A 20,140-nucleotide genomic window follows, 5' to 3' on the forward strand; every position below is an offset into this window, starting at 1 on the left:
TTTTCTACAAGGAGAGGATAAAAAGAGATATGCTTGCAAAATTCACCAGTGAGCTTCTGAATATGAAGTTTAGATTGAGAATCATCTGTAGACAAGACATTGTCATGGAAATTGCAGTTGCCAGATGCTTCTCCATTTGAACAGTGATCTTTTGATTTTTTTTATATTTTTTTCTTTTTGACTAAAGAAAAGCCTATTGAGAAAGTGGTGGGAGGTCCAAGAGCAGCGAGGGGGCTGCAAAATTGGAGTTCTAAAAATTATACCAGATCGTGTGTCAGAAACATGAATAGAAGAGGAGGAAGAAAATGAGTTTTAAGAGACAGAGCTAATTGAGTGCTCTATCTACACAGTGTTGTGGATTTAAGTTTTGCCTGGAAAATATCCTGTATTACAGGAACTGTGAAGGTAGAAAATGGGATGAATCACACAACTTAATAAGCATGCACTGCCGAGGATTCATTTTGGGATTTGAGGAGCATTACAATGCTGAAAAGGAGAGCACTTTCTGCCACTCAGAATGTTATTTGTTAAATACTACCAGTATGTCTGAAGTCTCTTGCTTCTGTCTTGCAAAATTGCTGATAACATTTAATGGCTTAGCTACTTCTGCACTTTTTTCCTTGCCTTTTCTTTCACAAATGGAGATTTTTCTTTTAAACAATTATTGGTGATGGAAGATTACTTGTCATGTGCAAATAGAATTTTTCATACAGCTGCTTTCAGCCAGTTTGCCTCAGAAAACCAAAGTTTGTGTGATCACAATCTGCTTGGGTGTATATGACCACTATCTTGTGTCCCAAGTTCCACACCCACCCACCCCAGTAAGTTTGTAATTTACAGACAAATTTCAGTCAGATTTGCAGAGCAGTAATGATGTTCCTCCAGGTTTCATGAGAATGCTCTAAAGCATCTTTCAAAAAAGACTTCAGTGTGAGCTCAACCCTAGTTAGACATCAGAGAATCCAGGTGGTTATGAGCCTTTATTCAATGCCTGAGCTGAAGAGGGGCTGTGGCCAAAACCGTCACAAAATAGAGAACCAAGCCTCATTATTTCTTGTGCTTGCAGAAGTACTTGTCATTTAGTAATGACAAGGAGTCCCAAAGAAAGGCAGAGAATAGTGGTTGGGAAGTGTATTTGTTTAAGATTGTTGCCTATTTTAGTTAAACATACTGTCCTTGTTCAGTCAGACTGAAGGGCATACAGTGCCTGGAAACTACAAAGATGGACATGTTTGATGAAAAAGCAAGTGGTTTGCTCAGTGATAAAGTGATACCGTACATTTCGCTAACCATTCCTTTGCTCTCTGAGATGCATCTCGCTGTAGCAGTCCAGGCATAGATTGTATAAAAGGAAGTTAAGCTGTGTATTTTGTATAAGCTAGAATTGCTTTACAGCTTTTGCAATGCCTTTTATTTACTAGTGCTCAGAGTGTGGCAAGCCCTCCCATAATAAGTATTTTGTTACAGCTGGAGAGGAGGAGGCACAAAATGTTAAATTGGCGTGTCAGAGATTGCACAGAAGTCCATGAAGAGCTGGGAATGCAGGAATCCCAGTCCCATTTTCTATTTTCCATCGACCTTTATTTAGCAAACCAGAAGGTCGTTCATGATTTCTGCTACCCCATCCCCCCCAGGTGAAAATTGATTGCACAAATGGAGAAGTGAAGCTCATTAAATATTTTGGCATTTATTAATGCCATTTAGCTTGACATGTCCTGTTTGATGTCTTGACTTCATCATTTCATGTAACTTTTTTTAGAGATACCAATTGTTTTAAGTGTTTTTTCCTCTTTTAGCTTTATAGACTTATCTGCAGGGGACTGTCATATTTAAGATATCCTTACATGACAGAAAAGGACTCCTAACCCACTGGTTGAGACAATCATTAAAGCAAATTGAAGTTACATTTTTTTTTATCTGATGTTCTGAGTTCGCGAGCACTCAGTGCTACTTGGAAAGCTGGGCATACTGCCGGGCCTGCGGTTCCCTAGACAGATGCACCTAAAAGCATTCAGCTGAAAATAAAGCAAAGCTAGCCAGACATTAGAGTGGGAGAACAGGAAGGCTAATAACAGTGAACCATTTAAAGCAATCGAAGTATTTCTGAGTCTTAAGAAAGCAGATGATACTGTGACAACGCTTTTACCTATGGCCTGCTGGGGCAGTATAAGACCGTGAGTAGCTGCTTTTGTGGACGGTGGAGATAGATCTGGCTGAAATTCGTGACTTTTGCTCCTCAGACTAGGAGTTTATCAGTGACTTTCTTTTCAGTTGTGCTGAAGTCCTCTCACAGTAGAGTTAAATCTGAGAAGTGGTGATTGGTCTGGAAGATGAGTGATCAGTGATTTGTGAGCTTTGAGGAACTGTTTCAAATAATTCTTAATGGGACTTAGGTACCTGCTGTTAGAGGTTGATCATGCATGTACAAGAATAACTTCTCGACTCAATTCTGAGAATAATGTTCTTGATGAAGGCAGCTGGTCAGGTCCCCCACTTCAGCCTACTGTCTGAAGAGCACGAGGCCAACATCTGCCTAAGGAATGCACCAACACATATGGCAACAGTTATTTTTTGGTAGAACCTACAAAGAGGAAAGACAAGGAGACAGATACCTGTTGACCAGCCATTTCAAGAAATTATATTTTTTGCCAAAGAGAGTGGTCGGCAAACTCATATGCCTTTGTGATTTTTTTTCTAAAAGATTTTTCTAAAAGATCTAAGATTTTTTTTTTTTATATTAGGAGAAATACCCATTCAGTGTGAGAATTGATCCTGTCTGCTGGTCCATCCTGTTCCCAGTAATTTTCATAGAAACAGCCTGATTCTTAACATCAGTGCTTCACTGCAGGTTTTCCCTGTGACGCACAGTTTTACAAAATATAGAATACGGATATCAAGATGGATCTTTTTGTCTCTGATTCAGCTTTTACTGAGGTTTGTGCAGTCTTTTTATTGCTTCGCTGGGAGTTGATTCCGGTCCTTTCATTCTTTTTCTTTCTGGTCTGATTTCAGAGTCACTGAGAAAATCGAAGGAGCAGCAGACACTAAGCTGCCCACTTAAAATGTAGCAATACTCTTCATGACTCCTAAACTCGTCCATATGTGGGCAACAGGCCAAGAGCCTGTGTCAAATATGTCATGCATACTGAAGTTCCTGGTAGCGTATATAAGCCTCATAGAGACCAGATTGCTAATAGCATGTAAAGATGCACTTTCTAGATAACTCAGGGCTTTACTAATTTTAAGAACTATTTTGATACTGTTTCATGTGGAGTTTCTTGAGTAGTAAGCTACAGGGGTTATGATACATTGCAGGCTGCTAACTAGTTTAAGTTACAGGTGGTTTTTTCCAGTCAATTACAGATCACAGAGATTACAGCTCAAAAGCATGAAGTGACACACTGGCAGAAAAAGATTAGCTTCAGGCTTACTGATGGGACAGAATTATTTGCATAATGGAAAAAAGAAACTCATGCAAACGGCCAGATCTTAGTAAAGATATGTTGCATGTATAATTGTGAGGGGAATAATCTAAACTACCCTTCCCTTAGACTGTGGTAAGTCTGAGAGTGCGTATGATCAGCAGAAAAAAATTCTCTAGCTTCTGATTCCCTGTGTTCTCCATTGTAAGGGAAACTCTAGGATGAAATTTCTAGTCAAAACTAGAGGAAGAGGACAGAAGTACTCACCCCAGAACAGTAAAATAGTGTGGCAGTCAGGAGGTGTCTTGAAGCTGGAAAAAACAAATCCATATGTATGTTATGCATGGCTCAGACCAGAGGGATAAAATTGTTTTTCTGCCTTCCCATGCAAGTTCCTTAGTCCCTGAGCTACTGTTCTGCTACTGTTGCTTCTCATGAAAAATGTTGGAAGATCTGCTTTTGTTTTATTGCAGAACAGAAGCCCTTTGGAAGTCTGAAAGGTTTACAGGACAGGACATTTTCTGTCCAGCTTGCTAAGCATCTGCTTTTTGGTTATGAGCTTCCTTGGCAGCTACGTTCCAGACAAACAGTTTCCCTCTACAGCAGTTTTTTGTGAGCACAGTTCTTTTATAAATGCTTGGATTTAGCTTCTAGAAATTAGTCTCATGCTAGCTAAAGATGACTGCTTCCCCCATCACTTTCAGAACTAAGTACAAAATTTAATTTTTTTAATTCAGCTGTACTTCAGTAAATGTTTCTCATGTGCACAGAGCCATCCTACTGCATATTAACACATGCTAACATAAACAAAAAAGCATAAGCTAGCAAAACCTACACATGCATGCAAATGTTTTTCTGTGACATTTGTAGAAGAAGGAAGAAAGAAAAAGGTTATTCTTTCCATATTCACAGTAGGTGAACTCTTGACATTACAGATTTCAGTGGCCCTAGATTTTACTATGGAGGGGGGCTGTAAAAATTGAGCTGAAGACACCTACTCTAAAACTATCATTATGTAAATATAAAGTGCACAGTCACTGATGGATTTTTAAGTGCTGATGATTTTTCCACTGATGTGAAAAGTTATGAAAAATTATTTCTCCCCCATTAGGTATTGCTTGGTTAACTGTGTAGTCATGAGAGCAGAGGCTATGTGTGATTTTAATGAGGGTACAGGATAGAAATTAATGGAAACTAATGCTTTAAAGTAAGAATTTTCTGAGTTATAATGTATTTATAGATTCATTTGATTTGTTATTACTCGAGCTGTGCACAGTGATGTGATTTCACTAGTGACTCGTGTGTTTCAGCCATTTCCTGGGGGAATGAGGTGCCGGGGCTCTCTGGTGAAGAGCTGTGAAATCTTCCTCTTTTGGGACTCAGTGCTGGTCTGGAGCGGTGTGGTGAATTGAACATCACACCACCTGACAGGTCATCGCTGGTCTCTAATCACTCTCTGCTCTGGACAGTTGTTTTCTCTCTGAGTTTCCTTTGTTAGGAGGATGCACAGGAGCCAAGGATGAAACGTAGCATGTCTCCCATAGATCTTTCTCATCCTTGAGACTCCTTCCCACATTGCAGTCTAGGGCACACTAGAGAAAGGGTATGTAAGAAAGTTGTTTGTCGTACCAGTTCCGTTGATTAAGCAATAAACTGATTGAAAGTAAATGTTCAGGAAAGATAATTTCAGGGCGGTGAAGACTTAAAATTTTATTGCAATCCTTACGATATTGATGGGAAATGGACAGGTTTTTATGTTTGGTTTTTGCCTTCAAAATCCTATTCCTGCATTAAATAAGTAAGTAAAAGTCTCAGTTTTCATTTAAAAAGATGTATTATGAGCTTCATATGTACTCATTTTTTAAAAATTATGATTTTAAATTGGTTGGTATTTTTGATGACTTGGAGTGGCAGTTTTACAGTGGTGCCTGGCAAGGGCTCACCAGAATATATTCACATTACTCCGTGTCAATGATTGTATTCAGGATTGCCTTCTGTCTGTTTTAAGACTATTTGCATGAATCGGCAATAGTAAAATTGCAGTCCTATTGTGTTTCACATTATAGTTGTTTGGCGGGGCCTTCAGTTTGCTTTTAATATTGAATTTCTTCACTCTCCAGTGTGCGCCTCTGAAACAATCTACCTGTTCACAAACATAATCCGTTTCCAATTAGTTTTACAGTATTTCCCATAAGCTCTTAAGTTTTCTTCTGATGTTGTTCTCTGCATTTAGAAATATTTATTGTGAAAATTTTATGTCCATAAAGCAGAGGAAGTTCTGGTTATGGCTAGGAGAAGCTTCACAGACTGTTTTGGTCATTTTCGAAAACTGTTAGCTCGCCATATTTTCCAGATTCAAAATGATAATCGATTCAAATTTTCCTGCTTACTGAAAACATTACTGGGTGTTTGGGGGTTACCTCTGCAGTGTTTTTCAAGTCTAAGTACCATTTATTACCTTGCCTTTGCTTACAGTGCTAAAAGAAGATAATACAGAATGGTCATTTCTGCCATTTGGCTGAATAAGAAACAGTGGCCAGCAGAGCTTGCTGAATAACAAATATGAATAGCTCAGACATTGAGTAAGATCTTATAAAATGGATTTCAAATGGATCTTAAAACCAAGGTTGCGTTAAAAGAAAAAATAGTCTGACCAATTCCTCACCAAACAAGACACACAATGTAATTTCTCACTGTAAACATGAAGGTGCTGGTGACTGATACTGGTGACTAAGCGAAAAATCTAGTGGTGTTTTCTTTGCTGGTTCACATAAATACATTACTTCCCTGAGACAAGTAAGCATTTGGAAATTTTGGAAGTTTTGCTTAAATGAAAATTAGCAGCTTCTCTGGCAACTGCTACCTAGAAAATATATTTTAAAGTGATGATACAGTATGAAATAAGTAGCATGAAGTAATGCAATTATATATGTCTTCATGTTATGAGGAGGCATTGATTAAGAATGGTGCATCTTTTTTTATTTCATATATCACTAGTCAAATTGTGGACGTAGTACTCTAGAAGCAGGGCTGTTTTTCTTTTTAGACAACTTCTTTGGTAGAGAACTTCCCTCTAACATCCATCCTTGACATGATGATGGTCAAATTAATCGATCAAATCTTTTGTCTTGTCTTCCAGCAGTATGAGTGTATTTAAGATCAAGGTTGAAACCAGTCATTTACTATTGTCTGCCAACCCCTATTATTGCTTGTTGCCAACAACATGCCTATATAGAGAAATTAAGGTGCGAGTTTTGAAATAAGAGAGTTTGTTCTGGCTTACATATCTCCGCAATGACAGCAGTAGCAATGAAGACACAAGCATGTCTAGCTTAAGTAAGGGCCAGAAACCAGGGTAAGTCCCCAGAGTGTTTTTGTGCTGGATGCAGCACCTAAAACATGAGTTTAAGTGTTGTCAAAGACTACAGTGTGTAGCGTGGAGATAACACAAAAGCTATAGTAGCTCATGTAAATAAAGTTTTCAGTGCTGTACAGACTTCTACAGTTAGAAATGAAAGCTTTGCATCCTCCACAGAGCCCTGTGCTGCCCCCACTGCCTTAGTCTTTCTGTGACTTTTTTGTGTGCAGTGTAGGGGTACCATAAGGGCTGACAGGAGGGTAGGGCACTTGCCATGATACTTTTAACTGAACAGGTACAAGTATTCATCACATTGTAAAATTCTGAAATTGTTCTTTACTATCTCGTTCTTTCCCGCTGCTGCTTGTGTTAGGACTTCAACCTGCAAAAGCACTTAGTCCTAAATCAGTTTTAAGCTGAAGGTGCTGAAAGAAAAAAATGCACCGACAACAAAAGCAAGATTACTCTTGTTGTTTTGTGTTGGGGTTGGTTGGTTGGTTTAGGGGTTTTTTGGTTTTTTTTTGTTTTGTTTTGGTTTTTTTTAATGTGTATATCTATAAGCTTGCACTCACTAGGAAAACGATTATGATTCTTTTCCTGCTGGTGTTCCAGAATAGTCATGGAAGCCCATGGGAACTCTTCTGTCCTTACTTGTTGAGCAGTCTTTGAAACAAGCTGAAATGCTGCTGTTTTCTAAAAGCTGAAGGATTAAAAAGGCCTACGTGGCTTCAACTTGAACCCCCAGTGATACCTAAATGTTTAAGATGAATGAGAAGAGTACAGATACATCTAAAGAGTGGAATCCTGTGACAAGACTTTGCTTACCCTCGGGAGTAGCAATCAGATTTAGAGGAGGTGTGAAAAATAAAAATTTAGAGCTCCATCTAACAGCTATCAAATAACTGATATTTCAGTATCAATAGCTAATGAACATATACCACTAAGAGGTGCTAGAACTGCACAACCACATGCGTTGCATTGCCTTTGTGCTTACTTTCTGGTAGGGGGTTATCCTCGGAAGGACGAGGAGTGGAGAGGAGCTATGCATGTAGCTACAGTTTTAGAATTATGGCAATCTAGCTTTCTTGTCACAGTCCTTAGGGTCAGAAAATGAGTTGTAAATGAGATTGGCCTATCTATGCTTAATGTAAATTTCAAGAAGTTAATTAGTGAATCAAACTAATGTCCTTAACTTGAATATGTTTATCTCATCATTAACAGGAGTTCAGGTATGACTGCTCAGGACAGGAAAGTGTTCTCGTTGTTGTGTGTCCTGTTCTTGTAGGATATGTAGAAAATGTGTTAAGATTCTATAATTTAGTTGTGAGCAAACATGTTCTTTTTAACAAATGAAAGCAAATCAAATACTTTCATAAAGTTAAGAAGTCCAACAACAACTTCCACAGCAGTCCATGTTTCATGACTGACGAAATCAGAATAAGTTGAATAAATGGAAAACTGCCATGCCGTTTCCATCATACTTAAAAGATGATAGCTAACAAGTGAAAAGATGCCACCAGCTGTGGTAAGCAGATGATAATATGCAGAGTATGCAAGTGCATTTACTACTGTTTTGTTTGTTGTTTTTTTTTAACTTTTCTGACAACAAATGCAAGGAAGTGTTTTATTTGTGTGTTTTTACATGTAACACACGTATACTTTCTGTAATAGCCCTTTCCCCTACACTTTTTCTTTCCAGAGTCAAGATGACAGATTTGCTTTCACTGCTGAATGGTATGACGCAAATGCTTCACTCTTTCGGCGTTATGAACTTCTGTATTATCCAAAAGATGGATCAGTAGAAATGGTAAGAATAAAAGAAAAAATCTATTGTCATAAGTGTAATATCCAATTAAACAGTTTGTAAAATGGTAAGACACTGACGATGCCTATTAATTTTCCAGGTAAGGAAAATGTACTTTGAGACGTATCTTGCTCTGTTTCTAAAACTAAAAGAAAAGCAAAAATACAAGTTCACAGTGAAACATGTGGAAGAGCTTCCATGTTTATGATTATTTTTTGTTCCTTAAAGCTTGCTTTGGCCTGGATTCATTTTCACAAATCTGTTTTCATTCAATCTTTACTTGGGTTTCAGAATTGAAGCTCAGCAGCACTGACCTACTGCTTGAGAAACATAAATTGAAGCTGAATTCAAACAGGGGAATAAGCTTTCGATGGAATTCCAGAAGACTCCAAAGAGTAAAATGTAAAAGAGTCTTATCAAAGTAGAGGAAATGGTAAATAGCTCTCAAATCGGTTTTAATGAAAGTAAGGATGTATCAGACAATGGGATCTAAATTTTTGCATTAGTAGTGATTGCACGGACCTTTCTGGCTTGTGGTTCGTACAACTAATACCCATTGTTTATTGATAGCAGGTTAAACTAAGCATTTTGCAGTAGCAAGCACATATATAAAAATGTAGTATGTACTGTAAAGATAATCCTAGTAAACCAACCAATGCCTTGTGCTTCCTTTTAGGAATGAGTGAATGGTTTGGACTAGTCTTTTCTGATTTTTAATGAAGACCTAAGGGTCTTAGAATAGCCTAGATTTGGATATTCACAGTTAGTAATTTGATTATTAAATTTTAGTTTTCCTGCTATAAATATCAAATGCAGAAATAAGAAAGCTAGTGGAATCTGCCCAGACTACTTTTCTTACCCAAACTACTACTCACTGAAACCATGGTATCCACCTGTGTGAGATGCACTTTGTACATTTTACTGATAGTCTCTTTAAAAAAACTCTGTCGTGATGTTTCCCCTGTTTAAGTTAGTTCTTTGTATCATGTCTGTGTGTGAGGATTTTTATTTTTTATTTCCCAGAGACAGTTTAGCTAATCAGTCAGGAGCTGTAATAATCTTCCTACACAACCATGTGTAGGCTGGCAAAATTGTTGTTCATTTCACCTACACGTCTCAAAACCAAGAGCTTTCAAGGTGTTCTTGAGCTTCATAATGCATTCAGCATGAAATACCTACAGCTTGGTAGAACTGCATTTTTCTAATGTGTTCTTAGGTTAAGATAGTACAGTGTGTACACAGTCATGAGCGTATATGGACTGAGTGTGATCACGACAGGAGTTAAAAAAGCAAAACCATATGTAACATCTCTATAGAAAGAATATCTCAAAATCACTTTTGGGGGTGAGTTTGTGGACAGAGATTAAATTTAGAATTCTTTTCTGGATTTTTTTTTAATTTCTGCAGAATTTGGTAATTTATTGCTGCCTAATTCTTCTGCATCTTTTGGTATTTTCCTGAGAATATGAGAGCACACTCTTTCCTCTAATGTATCTCAGGAGAAGGGAGGTAATGCGTTATGACCCAACTTCTCCCTGCTTATGAGAAAGATGATGAAACCCCTTTCCCACCTCCCTGACAACAGCTCTCCTTTAGCACACACCTCAGCTGAGGGTGAAGCAGAGCTGCTGAAGGCTTGTGTTACGTGAAGTGTTCAGCTTTCCTCTTCTTTTTCAGTCCTTCATGTCTTGGTTCCTGTGAAGAAAAATTACAGTGGGAATAATGAGACAAGTTTTCAGCTTGCTTTGCAGCTGGAAGAAGACAGCATAGGCTTTTCTCCAAGGACAGCAAGCAGCTCTTATGATCAAACTGGATCTCTTGACAAAGAGATGCCCCATTCTCTGAATTTTCCATAGTGGTTAACTCTCATGGGGAATTGTTAAAGCCTGAACAACTTTTCTTTCTACAGGAGATTTCCTAAACAGAGAGAAGAAATCTTTAAAAAGGACAGATTCTTAGCAGAGTACTATGTTGTTTTGGATAATTCACTTCTACATGTACATGGGCAGGAGGGGAACAGTCCAGACAGTCTTAGATTTCTTCTGCTGTGGCTTATCATTTGCTTTATAAAAGGGTATTTTAAACAGATCCAAAATTCCGCCCTAAAGAAGTATTCTTTAACACAGGTAGATGCCAACTCCCCCCCCATCCCTTTCTGCTTGAGAAGAGAGAAACAGCTTGGGGTGCCTTTCTAGCAACTGTTAGTGAAATAACCAGGTTTTTAGTCAAGTTATTGAAGAACTTGAATATGGTCAAGTCAGTTAATAGGCTTCCTGGCAAAGTCCAGGAAAAAATAAGTAACTGAATTCAAGTGATATTTTTTTTTTTGCATGTTGTCAGAGAAGGTTCCAGGAAGGCCTTACTTACAGACTTAAGTACCTTCCAGTACTTAAAGGGGGCCTACAGAAAAGGTGAAGAAGGGCTCAAGGATTGTAATGATAGGATGAGGGGTAACAGTTTTAAACTGAAAGAGGGTAGATTTAGATTAGATATTAGGAATATGAGGATGGTGAGACACTGGAACAGGCTCCCCAGGGCAGGTGCCCCATGCCTGGAAGTGTTCAAGACCAGGCTGGATGGGGCTTTGAGCAACCTGGTGTAGTGGAAGGTGTCCATGCCCATGGCAGGGGGGTTGGAACTAGATAATCTGTAAGGTCCCTTCCAACTCTAACCATTCTATGATTCTATGAGTTCATTCTCTACTGCACTTGAATAGAGGACACTTGGTAGGAGCACATATGAGGGGCTAAAAACATTTCATCAGGGAAGGATTCTTCCTTAGAAGCTGCCTCAGCAGAAAGAAGTAGCAAAATAATTTATATTCTCTGATCTGAAAAGTTCTGACTATTCTGGAAAAACTTACAATTCTTCCATCCTTCTAACAGGAGAGAAATGTATTCATACATTTCAGAACATGAAGGAGTATGTAATTTTGCTTTTAATTTTTTTTTCCTCCAAAGTTTGTGGGAATGATATTCTGTCTTTTAATGCTAGTCTAGTCTATATACCGTTGCAATGGAGGACAATACATGTAATTCAAGACAGAGAAGGGGAAGTTTGGCCTGAGGAGTACAAAACTCTTCCTAGGATTCCACTTCCCTAGGAAAATGAAGGCATCTGTAATATCTAAATGCAGTGAAGAAACTGTTCAGCAGGTTGCCTTTTATGCTTTGTCAGCCCACCCAGAAAGCTACACATTAACATCTTGCTTCTTGCTTGGAATGATGATATGTAGCTGAATTGTCTTGACAGGCTTTTGAGCTTGCAGCTCTAGGCAGTGAGAACGTCTCAACCTAGTGTCGCAGTCATCCATCCATCCATAATTCTGAGTTTTATGCAGTCAAATAAAGCATAGTATCACTGGAACAATGCCCTGAAGAGGAGACCTGCCACAGTATGTATCTTGACCACTCCTGGTGGGAGCCATTGGTCTGTGAAACAGCATAGATCTGATGTGCTAGGGGGAACTCTCAGTGAGACTGGGCAGAGGTATCCACTAGGCACCTGAAACATTTGTCACAGCCTGAATTAGCACAAGCAAACAATAAAATAAAAACTGCAAAGATAGCTGTAAGCCTGAGACTATTTGAATAGAATAAATTTGTAATTGTGGTTTGGTCTTCTAAGCTTTCCTGGTACGCCTGCAAGTTCAAAGGTTTAGGAATTAAATCGATTTAGTGATCAGATTCTATCCCACAGTGCTATGGACATTTCTGAAGGTAGAGTAAACATTATGTTGAGTTTGCCCACAACTTAAATTGCTTGTTATGGTAGGTTTAATCTTCTTTTCTCTCCAGTATGATGTGAAGAACCATCGCACCTTTCTGAAGCGCACCAAGTATGAGAGCTTACACCTTGAAGATTTATTTGTGGGCAACAAAATTACTGTTTTTTCCCGTCATCTATCCTTAGTGGACTATGGGGATCAATATACAGCCCGCAAGCTGGGGAGCCGCAAAGAGAGGTAAGAAAGCACATTCTTTGAAGTCTTCCTGTGTGGTTGGGGTTTCAAAGTAGTTGTTCCTGCTGGAAATAGGTTTCCTGTACTATGGGAAGAGGAGGACATAGCTACAAGTTTTTACACAGTTTGAAGGCATCTAGCATACTGACAGCTGGATAGAACCAAAGTGGTCCCTGCTTGTGGGCAAACCTATGATTGCCATTTTTACCTGATAAATCTTCAAGGCCAGCTTCTCCATGGTGTCAACTGTTGCCTCCTCTAGGCCTCTTGAGAGAGAAGAGGGGGAGGAGGAAAACAGGGGTTCCTGTTTGGCTTTGTTACTCCTCCAGGGCAGGCAGCAGTAGGATTCCTGTGATTTGTGGATACTCTTGGGGCAGAATTGTTATGGTAACTCTGATGTGTGCTATGTTCTTGAAAAACTAGCACCTGTGTCCCTGGGGTCTGTGCAGAAGCCTCGTGCCTTTCCAGTCAGATCTACTCTGTGTTAGTAGTAGTAACCGAAAACAGTAGGAACAGGAGTGAGAGCAGCCCATTCCCATTCTCCATTGTTTTTCCCACTATGGGGGATTTTTTCTGAGACTTTTTTCAGCATCTCCTAAACTCTGTATGCATAATAACAGGAATTATACAGTGAGAATGTCAATAAAGCTTACAAGCTTGTTTGTTAAGACAAATTTCATTTATAATGGAGGAAGATAAGACTCATCATCTCTTTTTGTCTGAAAGACTTGCTTTGGAAAAGATTTTAAGAGCCACTGCAAGAACAAAAATACCAGGAGAGACTTAATAAAATTACAATAAGATTAATTTACAAGGAATTTAAATCTGGTTTGACTTCAGTGCAGGTAATCTCTGAATTTGCAAATTAAGAAATTTTGATAATTTGCTCCATCTTTTTTTGAAAAGAGCACAGAATATTTTCTTAGGTATGATGTCCTAGTGAGCCCTATTCACCTTCTTTCTTGCTCCCTCCCACTAACTGGGCTTATTTTTAACTCTCTGTGGAGAGTTGTACGTAACCAGACGTACAGGAAGAGTTGAAAGTTTTAACACACGTCTTTGTCTTAACTTCACAAAAACATTGCCTTGGAAATGACTGCCATAACATCTTTCCAGAAGGATTTCTGCTGGTACTTTTTCTCCAAGCTGGGGTTGGGAATGGTGGAAGAGTAGCAAAGGAGAACATCGGAGGACGGCATATGAGTAGCATAAGTGGCTACTCTCTCTGTTCCTCGGTAGAGCCTTGGGTAGATTACGTCTGTCTTGTGTATGGTTCTTATACCAATGTAACTTTTTATAGTTGTGTATTTCCTGCTCTGCCTCAACCAGCATATGCCCTGGTGCTGATGCGGTTATACCAAGAAAAGGCAGCTTGTGAAAAAATGGCATTTTCTTCTTATGAGGGAGGTTGCTGTCTATACAGCAGCACTATAGTTACATCAATGAAGTTGTCCTGGGAGGGGGTGAGTTTTTGTACTACTCTACAAAAAGAAGGAAGGGAATTTATGACATGTCAGCTGTTTGGAAAACATTTTAGGAATGTTGGATGAAAGATAACACAGATATGCAAGTGGTGTTACATATTCAGAATAGCCCAAAGGAACACAGTGAAAGGTGTCTTAAACAGACAAAAGATCCTCAAAATCCAGTTTCTTTACAGAAGCTTTCACTGGGTAAGCAGGGTCATACTAAAGAGTCCTTGGGCAAAACAGTTGCATTGGAAGTATTTGTCTTTTTGGCCTGGTCTGACCAGTTTTTACAGCAGTTATTAGTTAAATATAGCAAGATTTCTGCAATATGTGATAATACCTAAAATAATCTGTAGTTGTAATTCTGTTGATAATTTTAAGGATGTTTGTATGAGGCAGAATGTTTCCATCTTTTTCTTGCCTTTGTGCTGTACAGGACTATCAGCAGTTTAGTTTGACTTTGGAAATGTGTTCTTTGATCACTGAATATGTATGCAGATGGACTGAGCAAAGGTCTTTGAGGGAGGCTGAGGACTGTCATCAAAAATCTTGAACATTTTGAATTAGGGACCTTTGTTTTTGCCAGTAAAGCAAGTGAATGTGACTCTAGGTACATGAGGTACAAAACAGATGTGTAAAAAGAGGCTACATTTGCACAGGCCCTTTCTAGAATTAGACTAAAATTATTAAGACAGTTCTATGGAGTTTCAATTTCTACACCTACTTTTCTTCTGTCTTAGGACAATTTTTAAATGTGGCCATATTTCAGTGTTGTTCTTCCCTGCTCCCCTCCCCGTGCACTGTAAGGAAACCGTCACAAACATGTGCTTACTTACAGTGTACCACTTAAGGAATCCCTGCCATGGGACAGGGATTTCTGTTTCACTAGTCTTTCACTTGTGATCCTGGGTGGTTGCAACCTGAGGTAAACGTTTGTCTGAGTAGTGTGTCCTGTCTAGGTAGACTATACTTAAGAGTCAGTTAATATCACTGGGTTTGAAAATGGTGTTAGGAAGCTTGTGTCTTGACCAGAAAGATTTGAATTCTTTTTTGATTGGATATGTTATTCTTATGCTTCCAGTCATTGACATAATCAGTGTTTCTTCTAGTACAAGACGTAAGCTACTGTACATGCAACAGTCCTATTATTAGAAATAAATAGATGTCACAAGCATAGCCGCAGCATGCTTTGTGCACCGTTCCTTTGATCAGTTCCCATCTTCTGATGTTTCAGTACTCATTGGAGAATTGTCGTACAGTCTCTCTGAAAATGTAAGCAAATGAGCTTAATTTTTGTTCTTTCTCCTTTGTTCCTAGACGTTAAAACTGTTTCAAAATGTACTTTGCAGACTGCATCATGTCAAACCGCAAGAAACATATTCCTAATTAAAACTAAAAATAGGGCACACGAATCAAAATCCAAGCTCAGAAACAGGCTTTAGCATCCTGCATACCACTGAGAAGCTCACACCGAAATGTTGAAGTTTATATATCAGTGTTAGAAAAAAGATGTTATGAGTTACTCATTGCAGTTTGTATTAATATCTTCTAAGTAAATTGCTTCATAATGCAATATTTCATTACATATAGCTAGGAATTACATTTTTACTAGAAAGCTTGAAATTAGCAAAGTAAGGGACAGTTTATTTCTTGCATTAGCAGTCTGTCTCAAATAGTCAGTGTAATAACGTAGATTCAAAAAAGTATTCCTCAAGGAAATGCAAACAGCACTGGAGATCTCGTTCCAGTGTTTCGATCCTTACCGTTCATGTTAAACGACAGAGTTGAGAACCTCTTGTTCCAGAATGCAGGTCATGCATTGTGTGACCGGTGGGTACGTGTCATCAGTCAAGCACGTAGCTGCTCCCCCCTCATGTGACTCAATGCATGTGGTACACCCTGTCATATGATAAATAATATCACAAAATGAGGTGGAGCTGTGAAATCCTTGGGGAAAAGGGGAACAGGCTATGGCCCATAGGCTGCATGGAGAATGCTGGCAAACTGTGCTGAATATTGGCCAGAGCTCAGCCCTTCCTAGTCTGAAGACAGGGCTAAACCAACTTTAGTTTGCACTGCAATGGACTCAAGCATAGGCTTGGTTGACTGTTGTGCAATTTCTGGCTACACCTTAGTCCATCAGTCTTTTTGTGTCATATTTCCCAATGGATCTGGGCCTAAGCTGGTCCATGTATATGAGCTTCCTGATGCTTGAGGGAATCTCTGTTTCTGAAGGTCATCTATGTCTCTCCCTTACTTTCAGATGAAATGTCACATGCTTTCAAATCTTCCTCTTTACATTTCCTGGTCCTAACACCTCCCTTCCTTTAGATTTGTTGTGAAATAGGTAAGTCTGTCTCTTCCCAAAACATCTGTCAATCCAGGGTCACTTAAAAGTTCAAAGTAAAGGTAGTGGGAGTTCATCCATGTCCTGTAACCTCAGCATATTTGCCCTGACTAGGATATATTGCTGCTAACCTAAAGGCTGCTTTCCGTGCCATGCTGGTGTATAAAATCAGAGATTTGCAATTATTTGCTTTATGTTTAGGGAAGTACTGCAATAAAAATCTGTCTTGGGTAGCCTTCATTATTGGAAACAGTGTAAAAGATGGAAAGAGCTCTTTAGGGTTGTCAGAGACGTGGAGTTTCTGAGATACAGGGTTGAATAAATCTGTTCATTTGTAAGCTGAGCACATTTGAAGCTGACTCACCACAAGATGAATGCAAATAGAAAATGCCATTTTACAGACCTCCTTTTTGTGCTTGTTATTTTTGATTAATAATATGTTTAGTGCTGATGGTGTACTTGGTGCTACGCAAAGCACACTAATAAAACAGTCCTGGCCTAGGGGATGTATAGTATAAAACGATAATTATCGAGAAGACAGGATGTACTTGGAAACAAAGATATGGGGGAGAGCGTAGAGAATTTTTTGATTGATCTCCCTTAGAATATAGCTGTCAGTCAGTATAAGAGACGTAATACCTCCTCTGCCAACCTTTTATTGTGTCTATTAACAGTGCCAGCTATTTGGCATGCATATTGTATAGCATGAAGTGTTTGTACTGTACCAAGCGCAACAGGATGTTCTTCTCACTAAGGCCTCCAACTATTTTAAAAGTAATAATAAACAATCATTTCACTTTGAATTGCATGGAAGAGGCACATGTTTAAGTAGTATTTTCAAACAGGGAATTCTAATTGCTTTGGTTTTATGTATATAATGATTAATATAAGGAAGAAAGGGAGCTGAGCAAGCAAAGGAAGACATTAACAAATCAGTTGTGTTCTAACCCCAAGCCGTGAGTGAGGAGCTGTAGAGATACATGCTAGCTAAGGAAGAAGTGGTCAAATTGTTTGCTCTGAGAGTGAAGGGAGAAGCCAGTAAATAATGACTGCTGGTGGAGCACTGTGGGCTGACTTGCGTTGGAAAGCTAAGGAAACTGTAATGTGAAAAGTTCCTTCTAATCAGAATAATGTCTTGTGCAGGCATTCAAGAACAGCGTGGAAATTGATGAGACACTGTGACTAGGATGTTTGTCTGTGGCAGAATTTCTCTTTTTGATGTAATGTTTTTTAGACTGAATATAAACTCAACATGCACACCAAATGCTCTAAGGAAAGTAGTGTTGGCTGTGTATCTCTACTTTTTTTATTTTTTTTTTCCCCAGAACGCTGGCTCTGATTAAACCTGATGCAATGCCCAAGATTGGAGAATTAATTGATACCATTATTAATGCAGGATTTACAATAACTAAGGCCAAAATGATGGTGCTTTCAAGGTAAGGAGTTTTTAAGGTTAGCTCTATTGTATCTAAATATTATTTTTGCAGTTAAGAACATTCTCTGAAGCTATGCTGTGTTGTTCCACACATCAAATACATCCCAGTGAGTAATAGAGGGAAGACTCATCTGTTTCATAATCATGTAGGTTTCTGAAAGCATGTAGAAAATTAAGCTAAGTATTAAAAAGTTCTGTGCAAGTGAGTATGGGTGATTAAATATGTAACATCTCTGTATGAATCCAAGGTGACTACCGTAAATTTAGCAATTCAGCAGTGTTTACTACTGACATGTCTGTATGTCCTCACCTCACGGCTTCCTGATACAAACCATATTGCTCATTTTAACAATGTTGTCTTTAAAGTAGCTGGTTTGTTCACTCTCAGTAAATCCATTGTCTTAATTTGTGCTCTCAGAACCCAAACTTGTTTACTTTTAAATGTCTGGAAGTCCTAGGCAAAGCAAATGATCTTCTGAATGTTGTTGCAGGGTTGGACAGATTTTATTCATTCATCTTCCTAATCCCCCCCAACCTTTGCTGTTCTCCACTTACCTCATTGAGCCACAAGATTTTAAAAAAGGCAGGCTGTAGTGGAAAGAAAACATACTTAATTTACCCTAGTGCAGTAACTTTGGGAAAGTCTTCTAGTTCTCTGTTGATGCTTTGCCAAACCTGTTCATATACAATGCGTCTTTGAAAAGAAAAGCTATCTGTCTTACATAATACCATATTCATGTGTTTTTATGGTTTCTGTGTAAGGCCAGGAAAAATTTTCCCCTACCTCAAAACCTTTTTGGCTTTCTGAAATACTGATAAAACAACTATGTGACTTCCTCCTCTTGTCTCTGCATTCACCTGCTGCAATGTTTGATTATACTGGTCCCAGATCCTCCTTCACACAACTCCACTTTGTGAGTTCAATCAGATTTCTAATACTGATTTACAGTTCACAATGTCTTTCAAGCCAGCTTTTTTTTGGCTTGCTCTCTTGCAGTCTGAGAGACTTGATCCTGAAGTGTTAACGTTGGGTGGTTCTTTATTTCAGCGTCTGTCTGAGAACTTGAAAAACTGTTGAGCCAAGTCATGTGCTTTAGAGTTGACTCACACTGAAGGGAATAAACTTTGAGACTTGAACTTTTATTGCCTATTGCTATATAAAAATTTATGCTTCTCTTGCATAATTAGAAATTATTATTTTTAAGCACAAGATTGGGCTGTGATACTGGATATATTTAAAATAATGTCTTGAGTATTTGTGGTTTCTCTGCATACTATATGCTCTGTTTCTTGGGACTGTTCCATTTTAAAATGATAGAACTATGGCTTTGCCAAAGTCTTCTACCCTTAGATCTCTGCAGGCAGGCTTGTTCAAACCAGCATCATCATCTACTGCTTTCTTTAAAGGGATTATACTGACATTTGTCCAGCAATCACTGTTAAATAGATTTATGCCTTCTGTAAAAATTGTAGCCAAGATATGAAAGTGAGGGCAGGCACCTACTTTGATGGGTCAGCTCTCTAGTTTCTTCATTTAATTATGTGTCAGTTTGGTCTATTATTCCCAGATGAAGACTGTTTTCCATTCTTTAAAAGCAGAGAACTAATGAAAGAGATGAAATGAAAAAGGAACTACATTGTACAGCACAACTGCAGTTTTATATTTATTGCAGTAGGAATTCTTAACTGAGTCGTAGAGCTCCATTTGTTTCAGAAGTATATCCATCAAATATTTCTTTGCATTCAGAAATGGTAATACTTAATCTGTTTTCATACTTTTTTCGTATTTGCTTTCCAAAATTATTTGGTAAATTAGTTTCAGAAGAGGATTTTCTGGTGAAACGGAATTGTAAACAAAAACTTTAGGCTATTTGCAGAGTGTAGGTTTGAAGCTGAGATTGCAAGAGTTCCTGTGACTAGCATCATTTTTAAATCATGTTTCTGCCTTATTTATGAAATGGAGGGAGAGCATATTAGTTGTATGGTCAATGAAAATCTTTTGAATTTTGAATGGCTCATACTTGAACTGAAAGCAACAAACCAGGAATTATTCAGTTTCAATGAGCAGGTGGTCATTTCTATTAAAAAGCTAGAGAAAGCTGTGACTGTTTAAATATTTGTCAAGGTTAGTAAAATTAAATTCTTCTTATGTTCTTCTAGAGGTTATTTCTTTCCTCTGGCAATATTTGGCTTAAATTGGGGCTGCAAATGGGAGAGAGATGTGAAAAGTTGTGTTGCGGATGACAGAACTGTGCCTTTGTTCAGACTTGGAATCTGTTATTTTAAAAACATGCAGGTAATTTCTTCCAGTAAAGAGGGCTGCTCAAAGTGAGCAGAATCAGAA

At 38.5% G+C, this 20,140-nt stretch overlaps 1 protein-coding gene and 1 long non-coding RNA gene across 3 annotated transcripts in view; one reads left to right on the forward strand and one right to left on the reverse strand.

The window, feature by feature from the left end:
* NME7 (NME/NM23 family member 7) overlaps positions 1–20,140 on the forward strand; it is a 93,260-nt gene that overhangs the window by 10,314 nt on the left and 62,806 nt on the right. For both annotated transcript variants that reach the window (XM_074595089.1, XM_074595100.1), the window contains exons 2-4: positions 8,480–8,587; positions 12,382–12,548; positions 17,687–17,797. In XM_074595089.1, coding sequence (XP_074451190.1) covers positions 8,480–8,587; positions 12,382–12,548; positions 17,687–17,797 — 386 coding nt within the window. The remainder of the gene's footprint in view (positions 1–8,479; positions 8,588–12,381; positions 12,549–17,686; positions 17,798–20,140) is intronic.
* Positions 180–15,891, reverse strand: LOC141746504 (uncharacterized). The gene is made up of 4 exons (XR_012588380.1): positions 15,778–15,891; positions 10,188–10,279; positions 3,690–3,733; positions 180–2,581 (listed from the first exon to the last, which is right to left on the reverse strand). It is a non-coding gene; the product is annotated as an uncharacterized LOC141746504 (long non-coding RNA).

Source organism: Larus michahellis, chromosome 1, assembly GCF_964199755.1.
Source record: "Larus michahellis chromosome 1, bLarMic1.1, whole genome shotgun sequence".
Taxonomy (NCBI): Eukaryota; Metazoa; Chordata; class Aves; order Charadriiformes; family Laridae; genus Larus; species Larus michahellis.